The sequence below is a fragment of the Camellia sinensis genome, chromosome 3, assembly GCF_055761805.1.
Source record: "Camellia sinensis isolate YWXY chromosome 3, ASM5576180v1, whole genome shotgun sequence".
NCBI classification, from domain to species: domain Eukaryota; kingdom Viridiplantae; phylum Streptophyta; class Magnoliopsida; order Ericales; family Theaceae; genus Camellia; species Camellia sinensis.
The window spans coordinates 73,049,222-73,075,498 of record NC_138963.1 but is presented as its reverse complement, the minus strand read 5'-3'; the positions used below and the strand labels follow the sequence as shown (position 1 = coordinate 73,075,498).

Sequence of the window (26,277 nt, the reverse complement as noted above, 5' to 3'; positions counted from 1 at the left end):
CATGAGAGTGATTGGTTAATTGAACATTGAATTTGAAAATTAAGTCTAATTTTTTAATTTAAATAATCCTATTTATTTTGGAAACAAAAATTTATGATAAATAGTATTTTCCGAATTTTTCACATATGGTGGTAGTTTTTGACATGTGGACGTATATACCATTAGAACTTGGTTGAAGGACCAATGTATGTACACATTTTTTTTTTTATTTTATTTTTTTTTTTTTTTTTTTTTTTTTTTAATAACTGGGTGCCGGAGTCAACATGCATACCAATTAATCTCGAGACCCATGTAAATATGTAAACATAATTATTGGCATTAGAAGCTTAATTATAAAGGAAAATTGTGATAAAATTTATAATTTTATCTTTTAATATTTATAAAATTTATTATTAATTTAAAAATATTTTTTAAAATATACACAGCATTGAAATTATCCCTAATTATAAAGTGCAACCCACCACCATAGCATAACATATATATCTTCTATATTTTATGTAGGCATATATCGCATGGATAGATCTAGGCTTTTATAGTGTTACATGAGAGAGAGAGAGAGAGAGAGAGAGAGAGAGAAAAGGGGATTTTGGAGGGGGAAGATAGTGGCTGTGAAGTGTGAAGGTATTTTGAGTTGTGTGGTTGGCTTGGGATTTGGGAGTTCTTGAAAGGCACAAGGGGAAAAGCCTCAAACACAATCTGAGGCCCAAACATGGCAAAGCAGAGGTAGCCACTCTCTGTGCGCGTGTCTGTGTGCTAGACCTAGACACCCATACATTCAATTCACTTTTCACACAGTCCCAACACATGAGCCTCCAAAAAAAAAAAGAGAAGACTTTTAGAGAGTGAGAGAGATTGGAAATCAGAGTGTCCGGGTGAGAGATTAGTCAAGAAGAAGTTGAGAATTCGATGTTAGAGAGGTGGACAAGGAGAAGATAATCAGATCGATACATCAAAAGAAGCAAATCATTGTTCAGCATTTTATTTAAGAGGGGTTTGATGATTATGATATGATGATGATGGAGTGGAAGACTCACATTCACAGATTGTGGTTTATCAACAAAACAACTTTCTTTTACCACTACCGCTGTATCATCTCCTCCATCTTCTTCTTATCTACTGCTTGCTCATTTCTCGGCACCGCTATCTGCATCAAAACTACTACCTTCTCAGGTAATTCTCGATCACAGAACTGGATATAACTTTCTCACTAGCCGTTATTTCCAGATCAGATAATTTTTGTTTAATTATTTAGATGTCTGTAATTATTTTTGACAACATTATTTGTTTTGCTTCACCTTAGAATCTTAATAAGTAAGAACACAGTAATTATCATTCAATTTATGCCAAGCATTAATGGCATTAATATCTTGTGATATCCTGTTTCATCAATGCTAGGTATCATGAAAAGCCTTTCATGAAAATAATCATGAAAATTTTGTGACTTTTGTATTACACTTAAAATAAAGCACTACACATTAATTAAGGTAATTCAAAGATCATAAATCTTTCATAATCATGAAAAAAAATTTATGATCCCTAACTTTTTTGGTGTTTTATTTGTCCAGGAGGTATGAGCTTTCCCTTGGCTGGTAAAGTTGATTTTTACTACGTTCAGGTGGGTGAGTTTCCACTTTCTACCCTTAACTAACACTTCAAATTTCTTGCTTTCTCATCTTAAATCATAGATACAAACATGAATGCACATTTATATGGGTGATTATTTTGTACTTTCCTAATATGGACATGTGATTTTTTATAAAATTTTGATTAGTAAAGTGGGGTAAGGTTTCACAATTTATATTGGGGATGAAAGAACAATATGAAGACTAAATAATTGGTGATTGGCTTGGAATATGGTCACGTAATATTTCAGAATTATTAAATAATTTCCCCATTTATATATATAATCTTCTGTCACTTGTTACAATATACATAGGTACATTACACTTACCTCTCCTAAGGTTTCTGACAATTACCTGTAATTAAAATAATTATAGAACTTTTCTTTACTGTTGAAATTATTATTAAGATTCCTTCACCGTTTAATTTTCTGTTAGTTAATTTAACAGAATATGTTCATATCATGCTGATGTCATGTATTATGAGTCAAAAATATCAAGATTGTTCTTATATATTTAAATAGTAGATTTCACTCACTTTTCCTCTGAGCTTTTACACAAAAAAAAAAAAAAAAAAAAATTAATAAAAACCCGTACATTATTTTACAATATTAAAAAAAAAATTCTAATTTATTAAGATATTATAGAAATATTTAACCAAAAAACTAGGTTTATATTTGTAGAGTAGTTTTTGAGATAAAAAAGTACAAAAATTTGTTTGGTTTGCCTTTTTCTAAATATTCTCTCTAAATTAACTTTGATTTTTTTTGTAGAGTAGTTTTTGAGATAAAAAGTACAAAAAGTTATTTGGTTTGCCTTTTTTGCAAACATGTTTCAAAAGTAATCATGAAAATTAGATAACCAAACACATTTCTGAGAGTTTCTTGAGAAAATCTATTTGGTTTGATTACTCTTAAAAAAATGTTCGTAGAGTATATTTTCAAAAAAAAAAATTCAAAATCAAACCAAACAAGACCTATAATTCTAAATTCTTTATTTTATTTCATTCATTCTTCTTTTTATTTATCCTATCATTTGTTTATTTTTTTTTATAATGTCACTGCAACCAACATCAACACCACATAATTTATTATTATTATTTGTTCTCTTTCCTCATGTTCTTTCTTTCATTTTTTTTCATAATTTTTTTCTCATTCATCAATGCTAGCAAGCATCACCTAATACCATAACAACTTACAAAACGTAAATTGTCTTTTGATTTGTAAACATATTTGTGTATTAAATTTTTTTTAAGAAAAATAAACATAATAACATTGCATATTTATAATATATAAAAAAAGAAATTGACTTATAAAAATTACCAAATGCAACCTCATAAATATATATTAAAAAATTATCATTTTTATCTTTTCACAATCCTATATTATTATCAAATTTTAATTTATATTTTTGAGTCTTTCAATTTTCACTTGATGAATATTATAAAATAAAATAAAATAAAAAAGATCAATATTTCTCACTTTATTAACAAAAATTTTAAAAATAAATATAAAAGTAAAAAAAAATATAATCACACTACAATAAAGTAAAATTAGTTGATAGAGAATGAAAGATAAAAAATTATTTGAGAATAATAAACTATTTACACAATTTGCCATTTCTTACATCTAATTAAAATGGAATTTTACTTGAAGAATGAAATTATTTGAAAATAATAAAATACTCAAATAATTTGTTATTTATTACATCTAAAATCTATATCTTAATCTTTGTTTCTCTTATTTAAATTATTTTTATTAAATAAAATCTTAAAATTAATTTTAAAAAGAAACACGAATATGCTTTCTTACTTTCATTAATGATTGATTTTATTTTATTTTTTGTACCGTATAAAAGTTAAAAAAACTTATAGCGGAAAAAAAAATGTAGAGTCAAGGAATTACATAAAAATTGTGAAAAATAAAATGAAAATTGAGGTTATGAATAGTATTTAAAAGGAATTATGGTCATTTGCACAACCAAGTTAACACCGTTTGGACTAAATTAACAAGAGGGAGAATCTTGACAATATCAAAAAAAAGTAAGGGAGGTCAATGTAATTTCAGAAATCGTAGAGGAGGTCCCTGTAATTTTCAGAAATCTCAAGGAAGGTAACTGTAATTTATCTATATATATATATATATATTTAAGTACTATATAGATTACATAATAAAAGAAAATTATTAGGTACTCTCAGAGTACCACGTGTCCACACTCTTTCACCAATTATCATTTACCATGACCCATCATTCCTCAATCACCCAATACAAAAATATAATATCTCATTTTTTTTACTAATCACAATATCATGGAACACCACGCAAAGACGGAGGTATAGAGAGACGAGGGGTTCATGTGCCCTTGGGCTTTGGATTTTTATTTTATTTTTTGCAAATATAAAGAAATAGGTAGTGGTTGTGGCGGTGGCAAAGCGGCGATAAGAGAGGGAGGAGAGAAGAGCTACAGAGAGACGCTAGTGTTAATGTATATATTGTATGTATATGGTATATATTTCTAAATATATTAGGTATTGACTCCTAGATAAATTAGGCATTGATTTCCTAGATATGTTTGTATTGCCATAGTTAAATTTCGTGTAGGATACTCTTTCTCATAATTAGATTTCTTGTAAGATACTCTTTCTTAGCCTATATATACAGGCCTTCTATTGTATAAATTAATTGATTGAATACAATACATATTATTTCCTCTCTCTCTACTATTGTAACATAGTTTCAGAGTTTTTGTTCTAAATCCTAACTTTGCGTCGCTTTTGTTAACAGTGCGTCAATCACTTCCATTATCACCCATACACGCACTATCATGCGCGCACAAGCAACTTCCGTTTTGCTGACCTCAACCCTAGTCGCGCCAGCCGCTTACTTAGCAACTCAGTCGTTCTCTCTGTGTTGTTGACATCACGCTCTTGTCAGTCCTACACTCGTTTCTACGTCACACGTGACGTCAGCACTCCATGCTTTTGCCGCACGCCTACTGACGTCATCAGCCTCTTGTGTGATGGCAACCCTACTATTTTTTTGGCCTGTTAGGTCAAGTTTTGATCATTTTTTAACCGATTCATTTGGTTTCCACCTATTTTGGACCTTCTAAATCCACTAGTATACTCTATTTTCAGTAGTTTTCTTTCGAAAGTGTTGTTACTATTTATTTGCCTCTCTCATACTATTATTATAGATCGTCATAATACCTCTCAACCGATATTTGTTATTCTTGACGGCTTCAATTACATATTATGGGCCCAAGCCATGTCTGGTTTTCTAAAAGGCAAGAAACTCCGGCGCATTATCACTGGGGATGTGACCAAACCGGTAAAAGAGACTGATAAAACTGCAGCCAAATATGAAGACTGTTTAGAGGATTGGGATAGTAAGAACTACCAGATCATTGCTTGGCTTCGAAATACATCTATTACCTCTATCAGTCTCCAGTTTGGTCATTTTCAACTTGACTCTATTATCACTCCTGCTAAAGACATTTGGGATTTTCTGAAAGACCAATACTAGACTACTGGTCTTGCTCATTAACATCAACTTCAGAGTCAACTTCACTGTATGCATCAAGAATATAGTCATTCCATTAAGGATTTTCTTTCTCAGATATATTCTGTTTAGGACCAACTTGCTCTCTTTGAACCTGAATGGCCTTATACTGAAGATGCTACTTTGTTCACTAAGTATCCCAATTAATAGTCGGTAGTCAATTTCTCGTGGCTCTCATTACTCAGTTCAAGCTTGTGCATACATCTCTACTTCATCGTACTCTCCTGTCTATTCTTGAGTAGGCTATTTCAAAGTTGTTATCTGATGAGACATGTCTTGGTACTCTCTACACTTATCACATGGACTCTGTTCTTGCCACTCCTCTGTCATGGGGTTCTTCTTTGACCACCTAGTGGTCCAATGCTTGCATTTACTGTCAGAATCGAGGCCTTTCTTCTATTCATCTTCTCGTTCATTGCCCAGTCAGATCCTGCGAGTATTGTAATAAGATTGGTGTTGGTCATCTACAGCAAGATCGTTTTCGCAATCCATCCCGATCATCTCCCCCTAGTCACTCCTCTCATGGTGGCTCTTCACCGGGCGGAGAGGGTCCACATCGCTCCGGGAATCATTCTCGATCTCTGCCCACTTATCGTACTGCTACTGCTGCCTTTAAGGATTCATCAGAGCCTTTAGATTCGTCTGCTCCTGTCTTTTCCTAAACCGATGTTAAGGCCATGTTTAAACAATTTCTTTTCACCTCTGGTACACCTTCTTCTACTGCTTTGTCTATGACTTCAGGTACATCTTCTTGGTATTTTGACTCAACCTGTTATAATCAAATGACTTCCAATTCCACTATATTTTCTTCTATCTCTTTATCTTCTTATATTCCCTCCATTCATACTGTTAATGGTTATCTTATGTCTGTAAGTCATGTTGGTTCTGTTCCCACGTCTCATTTGTCTTTATGAAATGTTCATTTTATTTCTACTCTCACCTTAAACTTTATTTCTATTAGTCAATTATGTGAGTTTGGTTTAACTGTCACATTTTCTACTAATGATTGTTTAGTGCAAGACCCTCAGACGGGACAGACTCTTGGGATCAGCCGTAAATATGGACGTCTCTATGAGCTCATCTATCTCTATGTTCCGAACTCCACACAGTTTGCTGCTCCTACATCCGCTTCCATCTTGTCCCATTTTCATCTTTGGCATTATCGTTTAGGGCATATTTCTATTAGTTGATTGAAGTCTTTAGTTTCTACTAGTCAATTAGGTCATATTATTCCAGATACTTTAGATTGTTTTCCTTGTCAACTTGCAAAACAGTCTACTTTACCATTTAATAAAAGTATTTTTGTTTGTCATGCACCGTTTGATCTTATACATTCTGACATTTAGGGCCCATTACCTAGTGCTACAATGGGGGGATCACGTTATTTTGTTGTTTTTATAGATGATTTTTCTCAGTTTACTTGGTTGTTTCTCATGAAAAATTGATCTGAACTTAAACAACTTCATTACAATTATGCAAAAATGGTCCAAACTCAATTTTCTAAAACTACTCTGATAATGCTATAGAGTATAGGGATCATGATTTTCTCTCTTTTCTTCAAAGGTATGGTACTCAACCTCATCGTTTATATGCCAGCACGTCCCAACAAAGTGGACGTGCTGAACGGAAACATAGGCATATTCTCGACACTACTCGAGCTCTTTTAATCTCTTCTTTTTGTCCTGAAACTTTTTGGAGTGAAGTTACGCTTACTGTTGTCTACGCCATTAATTGTGTACTTACTCCTATCATCAACAACTAAGCTCTCTATGAACATCTACATGGCACTAGTCCTCTACACACAAATCTTAGGATTTTCGAGTCTGCATGTTTTGTTCTCCTTCAGCCTCATGAACACATCAAACTTGAACCTCATTCTCGTTTGTGTTGTTTTCTAGGATGCAGAATTGAACATAAAGGCTACCACTATTAGGATCCTATCTCTAAGCATCTTCGTATCTCTCGTCATATGGTTTTTTGGAAACACAATATTTTTCTCTCTATCATCGTTTCATTTGTCCTCACGTTCCACCTCCATCATGTTTACTAATCCTTCCACAAGCCTCTTTTCTGATGTGTTTAATGCAAGTTTCCTTTCTACATCTCTCGAGACACCTCTGCTTACATCTAATCCCGCTGAGCCTACTCCTCCCGATGGTCCTACAGTTGCTCCCTCGAGTCCTATTGAATCTTCTTCTTCTTCTTCTAATGAACCTGTTGAGTTTTCTCATGATACCGGTCCTACCAATCATCCAAAATGGGTCACTCAACCACCTGTGCATCTTGGTGGTCATATTGTTGGCTCCACTGCTTTTAGCATTTATGAACCTACCTCCTATCGTGAGGCTCGCTTTAATCCTCTTTGGCAGCAAGCTATGAACGATGAACTGCAAGCTTTAGATGAAACTCATACTTGGGACATTGTTAATATACCCCCTAAAAAGACTGCAATTAGCTGCAAATAGGTCTACAAAATCAAAATCCATTTTGATAGATTTATTGAGCGCTACAAAGCTTTTCCTGTTGCAAAATGCTTTACACAAAAATATGGCATTGATTATAAGGAGACTTTTTCTTCTGTTGCTCAGTTTACCTCAATTTATAGCTTAATTGCTGCTGTTGCTACTCGGCAATGAGATCTTTTTCGCATGGATGTGAAAAATGCCTTTCTTAACGGCGATCTTGAGGAAGTTAACATACAACCTCCTCCTAGGTCTACTTGTCCAGCAAATAAGGTTTGCAAACTTCGACGTGCTTTATATGGTCTTTAAGCAAGCCTCCCATGCTTGGTTCGCTAAGTTCAGTGCCACCATTCATGATTTTGGCTTCATCTCTAGCTCATATGATTCTGCCCTATTTGTTCGCAAAACAGCTCAGGGCACCACTCTTCTTATTCTCTATGTGGATGATATGATTATCATCGGCAATGATATAAATGGTATTCTTAGCCTCAAGCAATTCATTCGTCAGCGTTTTGAAATGAAAGACCTGGGTACTCTCAATTATTTATTAGGTCTTGAAGTCTCTCATGATTCTACTGGTTATTATCTCTCACAGGCCAAATATACATTAGATCGTTTGACACGTACTACCCTTACAAATTGCAAGACTGCTTCTACTCCGATTGATCCTCAGACTCATCTTACTCCTCTTGATGCAGTCGTGTTTATCTCACTGTTACTCACCTCGATATTGCATATGTTGTTCATCTTGTTAGTCAGTACTTGTCGGCTCCTCTCACACCTCATTATGATGCTCTGCTTCGCATTCTATGGTATCTCAGAGGCACTCTCATTCATGGACTTCATTATTCAACTCACTAATCTTTTCAGCTTCGTGCCTTTTCTGATGCTGATTGGGCTAGAGATCCTACTAATTATTGTTCCACTACCGATTTCTGTTTCTTCGTGGGGGACTCTCTTATTACTTGGTGCAATAAAAAACAAACTCTCACCACTCGTTGTAGTACTAAAGCTGAATATCGTGCTCTTTGCTGACACTACTCAAGAACTTATATGACTTTGATGGCTTTTTGCAAACATGGGTGTTACTTCTTCTGGTGCAACCTCTCTCTATTATGACAATCAGAATGCTATTCAGATTGCTCAGAATGATGTCTTTCATGATCACACTAAACATATTGAGATCGACTGTCATTTTACTCGACAACATGTTGCTCGTGGCACTGCTCATCTTCTTCCTGTTGCCTCTGCTGATATTTTCACCAAGACTCATCCTTCTGGCCACTTCAATCACCTTGTTTACAAACTCAAGTTGGTTAATGTTTATTCTCCTTGAGTTTGAAAAGGGATGTTAATGTATATATGTATATATTATATATATTCAGATAGGATCAATCTCAGATATGATGTGGCTCTAGGTTCAATCTCAAATTTGGTGTGTTGTTCTGTGGCTCTAGTTTCAATCTCAATATGATGTGGCTCAAGGTCACTAGCCAGGTTTGTTTCTGGTTTTGAGCCAGGTTCAATTCTGTTGCTGGTATGAGGTTGGTTTGTTTTTGGACTGTTGGATTTCTTTGTTGTTCTCTTCTTTGTTTCTTTTCTTCTTGGGTTTGATTCCTCACCAAACTCCTAGGAGAGCAAGCTTGCTGCTCTTCCCCTCCTTTTTTGATGTAATCTCTGCTTTTGTATGGTTTTTGCATCAATAAAGGTTCTCTTTGGCTGATCCAAAAAAAATGTATATATTATATATATAGTATATATTCGTAGATATATTATTTTAAATATATTAGGTATTGATTTCCTATATATGTTTGTATTGCTATAGTTAGATTTCTTGTAGGATATTATTTCTCATAGTTAAGTTCTTGTATGATACTCTTTCTTAGCCTATATATTATTGTACAGATTAGATTTGTTAGGGTTTAGATTGGTTTGTGAAAATGAATTGGAAATAAACAGGTTGGTTTAGAATATATACGTGGGTGTTTTGGTCTTTTCGTTTAGGCATGTGCTTATGAACAGAAAAGTTTAGTGTGCACCTTTGGCCGCAAGAAATTTAAATTTGGACCCTTCACCCGAGCGCTTAATTAAATATATGATATAAATTTGATTTTAAATTGTGCCGCATTTTTTTTGTTCCAAGTTGTTGGTCTTGCTATTTTTCCTTTTTCTTTAATTCTTTTTTAGACATAAAATAATGTTATTCTGAATCACCAAACCTCTATTCACCTTGCTACTCACTCTATCTGGTTCTGTGAAATTTTTAACAACACTCAAAGTTGTGGCGATCATTTTTTTACACCTCTAAATTTATAGAGGGAGGATAGTGTTCGAGCTTATGAAAAAAGTCAAATTCTTAGTTATGTTAATATAATAACATGCTAATTAGTGGGGGTTAAAAAAAAATGCTTCCATTCAATATTACACAATCTTGTTCGTATTACTTTATTTGTATTTTCTTTATTTATTTAAATGTCACATAACTTCCATGAGAGCTATTAGTGACCAAACTTATTACATGATTGTGGATTGAAAAGTATTGTTTATGTGATTTTTTTTTTATTTATAATTTTTCATATTAAAAAATTATTTAATTTTCACTTTGTAGGTTTCAGTTGTATCAAACATCACATTAGATGGTGTTTAGCAATTCAGAACTTAAACTAAATGTTTTAATTAAAGTACATTTGATAATCATAATTTGTGTATTTTAAAAGTTTAAGTGATTTATTAAAATGTAATCTAAAAGTTTTTTTTTAAAAAAAAGAAAAGATAAACTAGTAAATATTAACTGAATTTATTATTACTTTTACATAATTATCAGCATATACTATTATAAACTCATCACAACCGCCCCAACTCAACCACCACTATTGTCATTTCTACCACCTCTACCAATACAATTGTCATCGTTGCCACTAGCAGGATGGACCTAAGATTTGGGGGCCATTTAGAAGGGCTGAGATGAGATTGGGTTTAAACAATTTAAATAATTATTAAAATATCCAATATTTATATAAATTAATGATCTAAATAAATATATTTTTTTATTTTTTAAAAAAATATATACAAAAAAATAAAAAAAAAATGATGTGACTCAAAAAAATAAAAAGACGTGTTAAAGTAGTGTATGTACAACTTTTTGTGAACCAATGTTTGGCTATAATTTTTAAAATTTAAATTTTTTGCACTTAATATTCGCGGATTAGTAAAGTAAACTAGGATAACTGAACGTTTGATATTTCTCCAAACACTCGTATCCCAGCCTTTCAATTAAGTTCTATAAATTTATTCTTCACATGCATAATAATCAATTCCAATTCCTCAGATATAATGGGAAGGGTGGCCTATGCATGATGGAGGGCGGCCATGTATTAAAAATTTTAAGACTAGAGAGGGGGTTTGCATTAAAGTTACTAAAAAGTCAAGTTTCTAAATAGGAACTGTGTGGGTAAAAATCTGACCACACTGCCTGCTTAGTGATCAACTGGAGAGCACAGGCAGAATAGATGGCTTCAGCAACCTGAAACAGAAAGAAAAGGCTCCGGCGGTGGTTCTTCCACCCGGGGGCACTCCGACGATCAAGTCAGTATATCTCTCAAAGATAATCAATTGCAAAACTTAATACTCAAAACATAAATTGCATACCTTAGACTCACGGGGGTGTCTCTCTTTTATAATATACTCAATCCAAGTCCCACTTGAAGTATGACTTCTATGAACTCCAATTTTAGTGCTTACTTTGGACTCTTTAAGAGATAAATATAAACTCCCTAAGAGCTTTATCCTTATCTTGGTTAAGTCCCCTCTTTGCCTTAGGACTCTTGTCCCTTATCTGCTTATCTCGGATTCCGATATCTTCGGGAATAACCTCGGCAACTCCGATATCTTCTCGGCTTAACTACCACGACACGTGGCACCTCGACTGACACGTCGGCGTCACCATGCCACGTGTTGGTATTCAGAAAATATATCCTCACAACTGCCTCTTAGGTTCTATTACCTCGGCATTCTGAGGTGATGGAACCTATACCGATATTTCAACATTTCTTTTCTGAGTAATGGCTCAAAAACTGTTTAGCCGAGATAATCCTCTTCCAGCCGACGTGTTCTCTTCGGAGAACAAGGTTTCGAACGTACTTTTCCACGCGCATGAGCTGTCATGCATTTCTAACCGTTCCTTTTCACGTGTTTTGTTTTCATTGGAGCGTGTCTGTGACGCGCCTGAAAGCTGTCTGTCATTTGTCTGCGCCGTCTAACGCCTGCGTTGCTCTAGGCGTAATAATTGCCCTAATTTTGCCGCCGTTTCAAATTTTTGACAAAACTCTTTTTTGCCTCTACTTTTCCTTCACTTTTTCGTTCTGGTTTCTTGCTCTTTCTCTCTCTAAAAGCTTTCTCTTCTTCGAACCTACCATTGCTTCGATCTCTCTTCTGGAACTGTCCTTAATCTCCCATTTTTGTGAAGCTTTCTTTGCCGTTGCAACCGATTTCTGAGCTCGGCGAACATTGCCCCGGCTTCATTTGTTCTGGTAAGACCCTTTCCTTTAATTCTTCTATTCTCTTTATGTGCTTTTACCATTACTGCTTTGTTGCTCGATTTCTCCCATACTTTGAACACTTGTACTGTTTCAATATTTTTCTTGCCATAATTCTTGACCTTTATCCCTTTGTATTCTTCGTGTTTCTGATAGTCCATCTTTGTTCTTGAATCTGAAACTTCGTCTTTGTTTTCTTTTTTTTGTATCTGTCCCAGATCTGTGCCTTCGATCTTGATCATTATAGTTCTTAGGTTTGGGATTTGTGCGTAGAACCTTCAAATTTAGGGAAAACTGAAACAAGCCTTATCAGCCCTTTCCTAGATCTTTGCCGAGGTTCTTGTAACCCTTCTTAAAAACGCCCATCTTCTAAAACATATTTTAAGCTGACATAATGGGTATGTGGAGGCATAGGGTAAATACCCCAACAAAACTTGAATACTTCAGGCAAGAATTCTCTATCCCAGCCGATGTTCACCTTAAGCTAGTTGGGGATAATGATACCATCATGCCCACAGATCATACAATGCCTTTTCCTATAGTAGCTTTTACCGAATGTGGACTTCGGCTTCCACTTCATCCCCTCTTTCGTGAAGTTCTTTATTTCTACAGGCTGAACCCCATGCAACTTACTATCAACTCATATAGGGTGATTAACGGTATTATAGCTTTAGCTAGGCAGGAAAATCTTAGAATCACCCTAGCCAACCTTCAGTACTGCTATACCATGTGTCCCCTCAACCTGAAGGATAGGGGCTTCGTTTATTACCTTAAGCCGAGATCCACCCAGTTTAAAATTGTAGCCGACCTTCCAGACTCCAACAAGGGGGCTGGAGATGACTTTGTTATTGCGTCGGGAAATTGGGAATTTGGCCCAGACGAAGATGTCCACCTCTACCCTCTTCCTCGAACAATTTCAGAGGGCAAGGGTAAGAGCCCTGAGCCAACACTTAGTTGTTTTTATTTAAGTCTTTAATACTTTCTGTTTCTGATGTCTGTTTGTTTTTTGTCCTGCAGATCTTCATCAGCCACCGAAAAACTTCCGCCAATCCTTTTTCCCAGGAACAGATCTGAAAAAACTCCTTGACCTTCCAGTCCACAAACGAAAAGCCCCACTGTTACTAAACTTTATCCCTACGTATAAATCCACTTTGCCCGACATCCCAAAAAGGAAAAAAAAGAGTTTGTCTCCACCTACTGCTACAACTTTAACCGCTTCTTCGTCCCGAACAGATCAAGGATCCACCTGTGACCCAGCCGATCTTCCATCAACTTCGGCCCCCTACTTAATACCAATTCCAGAGCGTAAACGTCGACGAAGACTTGTAAAGACTGCCGAGATGGTTCGTCCAAGGCCTGTCGTTCAAGATCTTCTTGCCGAGCTTCCAACTGATGTCGAAGCTGTACCAACGCAATCAATGCTCCCACCAAAACCAAAGAGAGTTAAAAAGGCTCAGCCCAAGGCCAAGGCTACAGATGCCGAGGCTGAGGATGCTTTGCCTATTTCTAAACTAGCAGAAAGCAAAAAATCAACCTCTGCTGCCACCAAGAGGTCTGCTGAGGGCCAACCCTCAGGGTCTACACAATCTAAGAGGCCAAGGTCATCGTCCGCGACGACCTCGGCGTCAAAGAAGCCCGACGTTCCATGGGCTCCTGAATTAACTCTGGAGGATAGGCCTATCATGGCCAGTGAAAGTGCCGACGATATTAACGTTGGTGTCGCCCTCAGCACTGCTCTTCTCCTTCCAAATGATTTGGATCGAAATGCTAAGCTTAGTGAGTATGAGAATTACGCTCTCATGCTCCAACACTCCGTTCAAGTAAGTGTTCCTGTTTGCACTTGCGATTTTTCCTTCTGTTTCCTACTGAAAATATTTTCTAACACTTCTGTTTTTCCTTAGGCCATTCAGCACGCTCATTCATTTTCAATGCAATCTTTTGAAAACCGGCAAAGATTGGTTGATATGAAGAGGGAAGCATCTTTCATGAAGAAGGAGATCAGATCTCTGGAATCAAGGATGAAAAAATTGGAAGATCAGGCCGAGGCAGCTACTAAGGCCCAAACTTTAGCTCTTGAGAAGGCCGAATCCGCTGAGGCCGTGAAAAAAGTTGCTGAGGCCGAGAAAAGAGATGCTGAGGCTAAGAAGGCCCAGGCGGAGAAAGAACTTCTGCAAGCTTTGGCCACCAAAGAGGCCGAAGTCAAAGAAGCCGACGAAAAGGCCTATGCCCAGGGCATGGCTGACGTCGCAGAGGACTACAAACTTCAAGTCAGGCAAGCATGCAACAGGGGATTTTCTCTTGGTTGGATGTCCCTGATAAAGAAGCTTGATCTTCCTGCTGACTCGCCATTGCGCCAGGCCGACGCTATTCCTTTACCATTTCCTCCACCTCCACCTGAAGGTGAATCAGAGTCTGAGGCTGATGTCAAAGACGAAGATAAGGAAACCAATGAAGAAGCCTTGGTGAGAAAACCCAAGGATGCCGTCGAAGCCAAGTCCCCTCCTCCTGCTGGGCAGGTTATGGACTTAACCTTGGATGAGGAGGGTGATGAGGTTGAGGGAGCAACCAAGGAAATTGTCACTGGGCAGCTATCGTCCGATCTTCTCTTGATAGAAAGAAGTGTTGAGACAACAATCGCAGAGATTGATGCCGAGATACAAGCGGAAAAAGTGGCCGACGAGGTTCCACCAGAATCGTCCGAGGTCCCAGTCCCTGTAGCTGCTGATACTGAAGAGTCTTGAAAAATGTCTTTTGTACTTTGTTCCTTCTTTTTTCTGTACTTTGTATTTTGTACTTTTTTAGTTTCCAGACAATGTATAACTCCTTTTTGTGGCCGAAGTAACTTTTTCAACATGTAACTGCAACTGCTCTTTCTATAGATGCTTTTTAATCTTGTGATGTTCTGTTGATTGCTTCTGCATCGTTCTGTACTTAGAAATTTTTGTATGCTTCTTCATGTTGCATCCTTTATGTAATCTTGTCGGGGTTACATACGTCGGGTATAACTACAAAACTTTTACTTCGGCAAAATACTGACCTGCAATCTTGTAAATTGCTACAAATTTCAACAAGTGTTAGCATATACTGTAGTTTTTTCTAAGTGTTTAAATAAATAAATTTCAACAAGCGTTTAAACAATATACTTAGCCTTTACTTCACTTGTAAGTTTCTATATACCTTGGCTGGTGACCATATGTCGGCTTAACATAAACTTGTAAATTGCTAAAATTTCAACAAGTGTTAAGCATCTTCCTTAGGGTTTAAACAACCACCATATTGCTATGAGAACTTAAGCAATAACCTCGGCTTAACTTCAACTTGTAAATTGCTACAAATTTCAACAAGTGAAGATAAGGAATCAGCTTAATTCCAATTTGTAAATTGCTACAAATTTCAACAAGTGAATTAAGGAATAACCTCGGCTTAACTTCAACTTGTAAATTGCTACAAATTTCAACAAGTGAAGATAAGGAATCAGCTTAATTCCAACTTGTAAATTGCTACAAATTTCAACAAGTGAATTAAAGAATAACCTCGGCTTAGCTTCAACTTGTAAATTGCTACAAATTTCAACAAGCGAATTAAGGAATAACCTCGGCTTAACTTCAACTTGTAAATTGCTACAAATTTCAACAAGTGAATTAAGGAATAACCTCGGCTTTGCTTCAACTTGTAAATTGCTACAAATTTCAACAAGCGAATTAAGGAATAACCTCGGCTTAACTTCAACTTGTAAATTGCTACAAATTTCAACAAGTGAAGATAAGGAATCAGCTTAATTCCAACTTGTAAATTGCTACAAATTTTAACAAGTGAATTAAGGAATAATCTCGGCTTTTTCTTTGCCCCCAATGTGAACCTGAGTTTGACTTGGGTTCACATTAATTATGTCTTCAATAAATATCAATGCATAACTTTCTTAATCATGTGTGTTGAAAGAATTCTGAAAGGACTTTATTGATGATATCGGCCAAAATATGATGTACATCTAATGATAGAAAAATTTCAAATTACAAGTATTCCAAGGTCTGGGCAGTGCTTTGCCCTCATTGTCCTCAAGCCGATATGCTCCATTGCCTAATATTGAAGTAATTCTGTAGGGTCCTTCCCAGTTTGGGCCAAGCTTGCCTTCCCTGGGGTCCTTCTTGTTTCCGACGACTTTTCTTAGGACGAGGTCGCCGACTTGAAAATCCCTTGGATTGACCTTCTTGTTGTAGGCTCTGGCAAGCTGTTGCTGGTATACTGCAAGCTGAATGGCAGCTTTCTCTCTTCGTTCTTCTAATAAATCCAGATCTCGGGCTAAGAGTATGTCATTGGTGCCATTCTCTACTCCCTGGGTTCTGATCCCTAGGATGCCGATCTCTAATGGGATGACTGCTTCTGTGCCATAAGCCATGGCAAAAGGGGATTCTCCTGTTGATCTTCTCGGCGTAGTCCGATATGCCCAAAGTACATTGGGCAATTCGTCTACCCATTTTCCTTTTGCTGCCTGCAGCCTTTTCTTTATTCCATCCAGAATTACTTTGTTGGATGCCTCTGCTTGCCCATTGCTTTGGGGAAAACTTGGTGTTGAGAAATAATTCTTGATCTTGAATTTTGCACAAAAGTTCTTGATGAGTTTGCTGTCAAACTGTGTTCCGTTGTCGGCAACTATTGCTCTTGGAATTCCAAATCTGGTGATAATGTTTTTCCATATAAAATTCTTGACGTCCACATCTCGGATTTTGGCAAGAGGCTCTGCCTCTATCCATTTTGTAAAGTAGTCTGTTGCTACCAGCAAGTATTTTCTCTGTCCAGTTGCCTGGGGAAGTTATCCAACCAGATCCATGCCCCATTGGGCAAACGGCCAAGGGCTGGATACTGGGTTTAGGTCAGCAGCTGGTTGATGTATCAAAGGTGCAAACCTTTGGCATTGTTCGCACTTCTTCACATAGGCTTCGGCATCCTTTTGCATGTAGGGCCACCAATACCCCTGGGTAATGGCCCTGTGGGCTAATGATCTGCCCCCAGCATGGCTTCCACAAATTCCTTCATGGATTTCGTAGAGAAAATCTTCAACCTGCAAAGGGTGTACGCACCTTAAGAGCGGTCCAGTGAAGGACCTTCTGTAGAGATGGCCTTCTGCTGTTAGGCTGAATCTGGCCGACTTCAGTCTGATTTTATGTGCTTCTTTATGGTTTTCTGGCAGCTTCCCTTCTTTTAGGAATGCAATGATTGCATCCATCCAGCTTGGTCCCAAGTCTACGCACATTGCTTCTTGTTTGGTGCTCTGTTTGTCTATGCTCGGAGCCGACATGTAATCGATCATAATTGTCCTTGTTCTTCCAGTTTGAATTGAACTGGCCAGGTTAGCCAACGCGTCGGCGTGGGTGTTGTCATCTCGGCTAACTTGGAGTAATCTGCAGTTCTGAAATAGGGCTGCCAGTCGGATGACTTCCTTTGCATATGCCGACATTCTTTCGTCTCTGGCTGCAAATTCTCCTGTTGACTGGTTAACAATGAGTTGTGAATCACAAAAAACTATTACCTCGTCTGCCTCTGCTGCTGCTGCTAGCTTTAGCCCTGCAATTAATGCTTCATATTCTGCTTCATTGTTGGAGGCTTTGAACCCCAGACGGATGGACTGTTCTACAATTTCTCCATCTGGAGATATCAGCAGTACTCCTGCTCCTGCTCCCTGGCGGTTTGAACTTCCATCGACGAATAGTCTGAATGAATCGCCGATGTAGATGCTGCATGGTCTGAGCTTTTCTTTCTCTTGCTTTTTTTTCTTTGACTGGGATTCTTTTTGCTTGTTGGGGCAATGCTCATCTTGGCTCGACGGAGCTCGAGGTGTGATGGCTTCAGGTGTGAGTTCTGCGACGAAGTCAGCCAAAACTTGGCCCTTTATTGCTGTTCTCGGCCTAAACTCTAGGTCAAACTGGCCCAGTGTTACTGCCCATTTTGCTATCCTTCCTGTTAAGTCTCCTTGATGCAACAAGGACTTCAGTGGGTGCTCTGTTAGGACCACAATCTTGTGTGCCTGAAAGTAATGGCTCAATTTCTTTGAAGCCATTACCAAGGCTAGCATTAATTTTTCCAGTGGTATGTATCTTGTTTCTGCGTCGGCCAAAGTTTTACTTACATAATAAACAGCCTTTTGTTCTCCTTTTTCCTCTCGGATTAGCACTGCACTGACTGTGTGTTCTGAGACTGCTAAGTACAAAAACAGTTCCTCCCCTGGTACTGGGTTGGAAAGAACCGGAGTTGTGGTCAAGTACTTTTTTAGGTCGGTTAAGGCGGCTTCACATTCCTCTGTCCATAGGAAGTCCGTGGCTTTTTTCACCAGGTTGAAGAAGGGTCTGCACTTATCTGAGCTTCTGCTGATGAATCTGTTTAGGGCTGCGGCCCTTCCAGTAAGCACTTGAACTTGCTTTGCCGATGTCGGGCTCTGTAAGTCCAGGATGGCCTTGATTTGGTCTGGGCTGGCCTCAATGCCCTTTCTTGTTACCAGATATCCTAAAAATTTACCTGATCCAACCCCAAAGGCGCATTTTGAGGCGTTGAGTCGGAGCCGATATCTTTTGAGTATGTGGAAGACCTCTTTTAGGTCGGCAAGATGACCCTTTGATTCCTTTGTCTTTACGACCATATCGTCGATGTAGACTTCTACTGTTTTGCCAATCAGATGCTTAAACATCTTTGTTACTAACCTCTGATAGGTTGCTCCTGCGTTTTTCAACCCAAAAGGCATTACTTTGTAACAGTACAGGCCTTTAGGGGTGATGAACGCGGTTTTCTCCTCGTCTGGAGGGTACATGGCAATCTGGTGGTACCCTCTGTATGCATCCAAAAAACTCATCCTCTCATGTCCTGAAGTGGCGTCTACCAGTTGGTCGATTTTGGGCAGAGGAAAGCTGTCTTTGGGGCAAGCTTTGTTGAGGCTGGTAAAGTCTACACAAACCCTCCATTTGCCATTCTTCTTTTTTACTACTACTGTGTTGGACAGCCATGTCGGGTACTGAACTTCTCGGATGGCCCTGGCCTCCAGGAGTCTGTCTACCTCTTCTTCTACTGCTTCGACGTGCATCAACGTCGGTCTTCTGGCTCGTTAAATCACAGGTTTTGCCGATCTGTCGACATTCAGTTTGTGGCAAGTGACCTCGGGGTCAATGCCTGGTATTTCATAAGGTGTCCAGGCGAACACCTCTATGTTTGCCCTTAAGAAATCTTCCAGTTCTTTCTCTTCTTCCCTAGCTAAGCCTGAGCCGAGAATAAAGAAACGCTCTTCGTCGTCCTCTTGGACGAAAACTTTTTTTAGCGCCTCTTCGCTCTTTTCGGCTGGTTCTTTCCCGACGTCTTCTAGGACCTCCATGTCCTCATCTTCAACTTCTGCGTTCCTTGGCTCCCGTATACTACAGGTGGATTTCATTGCTGTCATGGAGCAATTTTTTGCTTGTAGTTGATCCCCTCTGACTTCTTCAATCCCATGCCCTGTTGGGAATCGTAGTAGTTGATGCAACGTTGAGGGAACTGCCCCCATTACATGCAGCCACGGCCTTCCCAAGATGATGTTGTATGGTGAGGGTGTGTCAATTATCAGGAATTCCGTCTGGATCTTCTTAGTGCCGGCTTGTACCTCCAAGCTTGTTGCACCCAGTGGCCATGTCGGCGTTCCATTAAAGCCGACCATCGGGCCGCTGGATTGTTCTAAGTCATCAGGGTGAAGGCCTAGCTCCTTGTAACATCTGACATACATGATGTCACAGGAGCTGCCTTGATCTATTAGGATGCGTTTCACTTGGCACTCCCCAACCTGGAGGGATACTACCAAGGCATCATTATGCAGATGTTGGACCAATTCTAGGTCGGCTTCAATAAAGGCTATCATCGGCCCTTGGCATTCTTCTGGCCGATGTCTTTTTTCCCCGACTTGGTAGATATGCTGTAAATGTCTTACCCTCTAGGTCTCTCCTCTGACTTCGTTTTCGTTGACCCTTGAGTGGATCACATTAACCACCCTCGGTTCTCCTGCTTGTGGTAGCTGTGCTGGGGGAGGGGGTGCTGCTGGTGCTTAAGGCAACCTTGCCTGTTCTTCCCTTGTTCTGGCCTCATCGACCAGGTCCCTCAGAAGGCCTTGTCTTACCAGGTCTTCCAAGTGTGCTTTTAAGGCTCTGTAACCTTGAGTTGGATGCCCTTCTTCATTGTGGTAGGCACAACGTCTACCAACGTTCCTTCCCATGAATTCCCCCGGTGCTCTTGCCGAAGCCCTGAAATAAGGTTGATTTCGAATCCGATCTAAGACTTTATGGATTGGGATCCGGAATACCGTTGTTACCGCCTGTTTATTTCTCAACTCTGTTTCTTGTTTGGTCGGTCCAGTGTTGCTTCGGCTTTTCTTGCTTTATCTCTTTTCTTGCTTTATCTCTTTGTTTATCTCTTTGTTTATCTCCGATCGAAGCGAAGCCGTTTCCCTTTTCTTGCTTTATCTCTTTGTTTCCCGATGTATCTTCTTCGGCTCTGGCATACTTCTCGATCCTTGCCATGAGTTCTTCCATGCTTTTTGGCAATGTTTTTGCCAAAGACTTCCGTAGCGGGCAGTCATCTTTTAGGCCGTTTTTGAAAGACACGACCGCTACCTCTTGGTTGCATTCGGGTATTCGGTTGAACACCTCGTAGTACCTCTTCGCATAGGCCCTAAGGCCTTCTTCCTTGGTAATTCTTAGAGCCATCAAAGCATCAACCCTCAGGGGTTGCAGCATGTTGGTCACGAACCTGGCCACAAACATCTCGGCCAGGCCTTCCCATGTCTTTATGCTTCCCTTTGGTAATTTATGGAACCAATCAGATGCAATTTCCCCAAAGGATGAGGGGAATACTTTGTAGAGCAACGGCTCGTTCCCGCTATATAACGCCATTGAATTCAAGTATAGTCCAACATGAAAGTTTGGGTCTGACTTGCCATCATAAATTTGGAACCTCGGCATGCTGAATCTTTTTGGTGGTTCGAATTTGTCCAGTTCCACCGAGAAGGCTGTCTTCGGTTTTACTGGGGAGTTTACCTCGGCTTCAGCATTATGCTGCCTCCTTTTGAGGTAGTCCCTCAGGTCTTCTTTGCTCCTCCCTGGAGCTCAGTTGTCTTTGGATTTTAGTCTTTTTGGTACACTGCTTTCGTCCTCGTGGTGGGTCCGTTTGGATCTTTCTCCATGGGTTGTGTCAAAGCAGAGTGCTTGCTTTTGAATATGCCGATGTTCTTTGGGCTCTGGATTCTTCGTGTGGTGCGTCCTTCGGGACTCCTCTTGCCTCGGTTCTTCTCGTCCGACTTCCCCGGAAGGCCGGTGAGAATGCCTTCCGCTCCTGGTATGCTGAGGGACGTCGGGGATTGTTTTTCTTCCGCCCCTCTGGGCGTTGGTTGCTGGCATCGGCGTATCTTGTAGCGGGTATGGTGGCTGCATAACATTATTTTGCATCATGAAGTTGACGACTGACTGAAGGTCTGCCAGCTTGTTCGCTAATTCTTTTACTTCATCATCCCTCCGTAGGCACCTGTCCCTCCATACCTGGAGGTTATCTTCGTTGTAGTACTTTCCTTGGTTTGTCCTTTTTGACGTGTCGCCTTCCGGGGTGACGTTGTTCTCTCTGTGACCTTGGTCGCGGGCTTCTGTATTGTGGTTGTCTCCTTCAATGTCAAGGTCAATTGGTCTGCCATTCCCAGTGGGAGCGTCATCCCCAATATTTTCCTGCTGTCCGTTACTGGCCATCTATTCTTCCTTCGTTCCCACAGACGGCGCCAAATTGTGTGGGTAAAAATCTGACCACACTGCCTGCTTAGTGATCAACTGGAGAGCACAGGCAGAATAGATGGCTTCAGCAACCTGAAACAGAAAGAAAAGGCTCCGGCGGTAGTTCTTCCACCCGGGGGCACTCCGACGATCAAGTCAGTATATCTCTCAAAGATAATCAATTGCAAAACTTAATACTCAAAACATAAATTGCATACCTTAGACCCACGGGGGTGCCTCTCTTTTATAATATACTCAATCCAAGTCCCACTTGAAGTATGACTTCTATGAACTCCAATTTTAGTGCTTACTTTGGACTCTTTAAGAGATAAAGATAAACTCCCTAAGAGTTTTATCCTTATCTTGGTTAAGTCCCCTCTTTGCCTTAGGACTCTTGTCCCTTATCTGCTTATCTCGGATTCCGATATCTTCGGGAATAACCTCGGCAACTCCGATATCTTCTCGGCTTAACTACCACGACACGTGGCACCTCGACTGACACGTCGGCGTCACCATGCCACGTGTTGGTATTCAGAAAATATATCCTCACAGGAACTAAGGGGGGATTTGGTATGGAATATGGGGATGATTATATCTTATTTTAATTTAAAATTTTGTGGCAAACTATTTGGTATAACTTTTGTTTAGAACTTTTTAGACAGAAATAACTTAAATAAATTGAGAAAAATTGATTATTTAGAAGTTAGGGAAGTGTGCTTTTGATTTCTGCTTTCTGATTATCAGTTTTTAGTTTACAATAAATTACACCAAATAATACCTAAATGTAATATATGTGCAAACGGTGTGATTTTAATAAATGCATGTATTATTGGTGCTAATTAAACTACTATGGCATAGGAATTTGAGATGGTTTTGGAGAAAATGAATGGCCAAGAGATCTTAGCATCGTCTAAAGGCAACAAGAGAGAGGCCTCCTCGTCATTGAAGTTGGGAGGAGGGACGAGGAGGTTTTTGCGTGGGCCCGGATCATCCCCGCCGCAGTGCATGTCAAAGTGTGGCACGTGTACGCCGTGCAAGCCGGTGCATGTGGCAGTGCCGCCACCAGGGACGCCGGTGACTGCCGAGTACTACCCAGAAGCTTGGAGGTGCAAATGTGGCAACAAATTGTACAAGCCCTAGCCTTGGTGTTTGCTATATATTAATACTTCACATAGAATCCTCATTTTCTCTCTTTCAATTTGTAGTATATTGGAAGAGAAATTTTTGGGTACTCAATTGTCATATAATACTTTACAACTAATTATTAATTATTGTTACTTTCTTATTATTATTAAAATTATTAGAGTAGAACAAGTGACCAAAACGGTACTAATGCCTTATTTGATTAACATGAAGGGAAAGAATTAATAATTTTATGAATTAATATAGAATTAGTTATTCAATTAAATTAGTATGATAATCATTTATTATGTATTTGTTTTCTTTCTTTCTTTTTGTTTGGTTTTTTTTTTTTCATACTGGAAAATACGATTCCCAATCCTTCTCAGTATTAGAAATTTGTTAAATTTATCAGATTGAATGTTCACCGTACATATAATCTAATTAATAAAATTTCAATCAAATATAAGATTGTCAGTCTATAAATTAACAATTCCAATCTTAGACCACAATCATACCGATCAAACATGTCATAAGTGTCTAAAAATTGCTTGCCTTGAGCACATTATCTTCGTTTTAGAGATAAATTATTTAGTAAATTTAATTTATAACATAACTATATATTCATTTAGGACTATTTTAGAAAGATAGTTAAAAGTCATTTTTCAGGTTTAACCTATTTTGAATTACATCATCTCTCACAATTTTTACACATTTTTTTTAAAAAAAAATTAAATCAATTTTTAACTATCTTCTTAAAACAACCCTCAATAATGAAGATATTAATAACAAAGAGACGCAATACTCGTATTTAAAAAAAAAAAATCATATACTTCTCTATTGTTAGAAGATACATCCCATGTAGAGTTCAAACTTACTGAATAATTTTTATTTATTAATTTATTTATTTAATGGATGTAGAGAGCTTGGTTTATAGTTGGACTCCAATGAATTAAAGCATTGTTAGATTTTTTTTTTTTTTTGGAACTCTCAGACAAATCACATTCGTTAACATTTATTATTATTATTATTATTATTATTATTATTATTATTATTATTATTATTTTATATGTATACATTAGAGAAAAATAAAATAAAACAAATTTGAATAAAAAGAGCAATGGAACCTGCAGATAGGGTATAGAATCTGTAGATAAGAGTAGGTACAGTAGTTGGTGGCGAGATATTGTTGTGATATGGTTGTCGGCTTTGATTCCCTTTGAGTTTTAAAATTAATTTTTTGAGTATTTGATTTATATTTTTATATTTGCAATAATTTTTTAAAATATTTTAATTAATTTTCAAAAAAATTTAAATCTACTTAATCTTAATATACTTAAAAAGTAAAAACTGTATACGAATTTTTTAAAAAAAAATTCATTGAATACAATAAAATATGAAACTGTAGTCACTTTGCTTGGTTTGGATTTTTTAAAAACATTAAAAAAAATTCTACTTTCTTATTTTTCGTATTTTTTATTTTTACTGAATTTTTTTAATATTTTAAGCAATTTTTTTAATTTTTAGCCACACCTAACATAAATACATTTAAAAGTATAATTTTTGTGAATTTTTTTTTAAAAAATTCACTAAATACGAAAAATAAAAAAAAAATAAAAAATTAGTATATTTTTCGTATTCTTGTGTATTTATTAATTTTTTCACAAATATTTTACTTTTTATATACATCTAAGTAAGGTATATCTAAAAAAGTAAAAAAATGCTTAAAATTTTTAAAATATTTACTAAAAACAAAAAATACGAAAAACAATAAACTCAATTTTCAAAAAACTGAATTCAAAAAACTAAAACTAAACACACTGATTAATTTTTTGTGAATTTTTTTTAATGTTTTTTTGTATTTGGTGAATTTTTTTTTTTTTTTTACAAATATTATACTTTTTAAACATATTTAGATTAGACATATCTAAAAATTAAAAAAATTGAGTAAAATATTAAAACAATTCACTAAAAATAAAAATAAATAAAAAAAACTCAATTTTTTAAAAAGTTGACTCAATTTTTTAGAACCAAACACGGTGAATGCAATATAACGTCAAGTTTGAACCAAAGTTTAAAGAAAGTGATATGAAAATTTACTTTTTTTAGATTTATTTATTAAATTTAATGATATGTAAACGATTAGTTAACTAATGATTAAAAAAGATATATAAAAAAAAAAAAAGAATTATCTTAAATATTTTAATAAATTGCCATATCTTTGGATTTGAAAAATAAATATAATTCTTAGGCCTAAAAAGCACTCTTCAAAGTTTAAAAGGTAAATTCTTTCGCTATTAATGAATATCAATTTATCCTTATCTTCTATGAATTTGTATATTTTAATTCCTTTAATTATAATAATATAGTATTTTTACCTTTTCACATTACCTTTGAAAGGGTATATTTGTATAACTTTAATCATTGAGGGGTAAATATATACGAATTCATAGGGGAAGGGATAAAGTAATATTCACAAATAGTTGGGGGTGAGTATGTATGGGTTCTATACATAAAGGAATAAAGTGATATTCACTAATAGTTGATGAGTGTAATTAACCTAAGCTTAAACTTAAAAAACTAAAGGAGCCCCCCAAGATAAAGCATAAAGGAGAAATTATAAGGTTCGTTTGGAAAGTGGGTTGATTTTTTGGCTTTTTAACTATTTTAGCCTGTGGTTAAAAAGTCTCGTTTGAGATGAATTTTTTGACTTTTTTAACTTTTGTGAGAGAAATAATGTAATAATTATAGGTTGAATGTGATATTTTATCTTATTAAGCTAAAAAATTTTTTTTTTTTTTTTGTAACTATTTTAACCAAAAAAGCCTTAAACCTAACTTCTCACACGAGCTCTAAATCAATTAAAAATATCAAAAATAATTACAAATATATGGGGTATAATTTTTTCTATGTAACAAAATCATAGCAAAAGTTGCACCTCACTTTTGGTAAATAATCTTTACTTTTTGCTATCTTGTAACTTTTATAGGAGGTGTAACTTTTTGGGAAAATTACTTCACAATGGTTTCTTTAAAAATCACTTTGCTTGGTTTCTAATTTTTCAAAACACATTTTAAAAAATTTTATTTTTTTATTTTTCGTATTTTTTATTTTTACTGAATTTTTTTAATATTTTAAGCAATTTTTTTACTTTTTAGACACACCTAACATAAATACATCTAAAAAGTAAAAAAAATTGTAAAAAAAATCTTTTAAAAATT

The 26,277-nt window shown here is 36.8% G+C and overlaps 1 protein-coding gene across 1 annotated transcript; it reads left to right on the top strand.

Moving 5' to 3' along the window:
- The first annotated feature begins 472 nt into the window (after positions 1–472).
- Positions 473–23,245, top strand: LOC114315168 (uncharacterized). Its single transcript, XM_028261743.2, has 3 exons — positions 473–1,170; positions 1,566–1,615; positions 22,796–23,245. Exons 1-3 carry the CDS (start codon positions 1,008–1,010, stop codon positions 23,075–23,077), a joined length of 495 nt encoding a protein of 164 aa, XP_028117544.1. The 5' UTR covers positions 473–1,007; the 3' UTR covers positions 23,078–23,245.
- Positions 23,246–26,277: the final 3,032 nt, after the last annotated feature.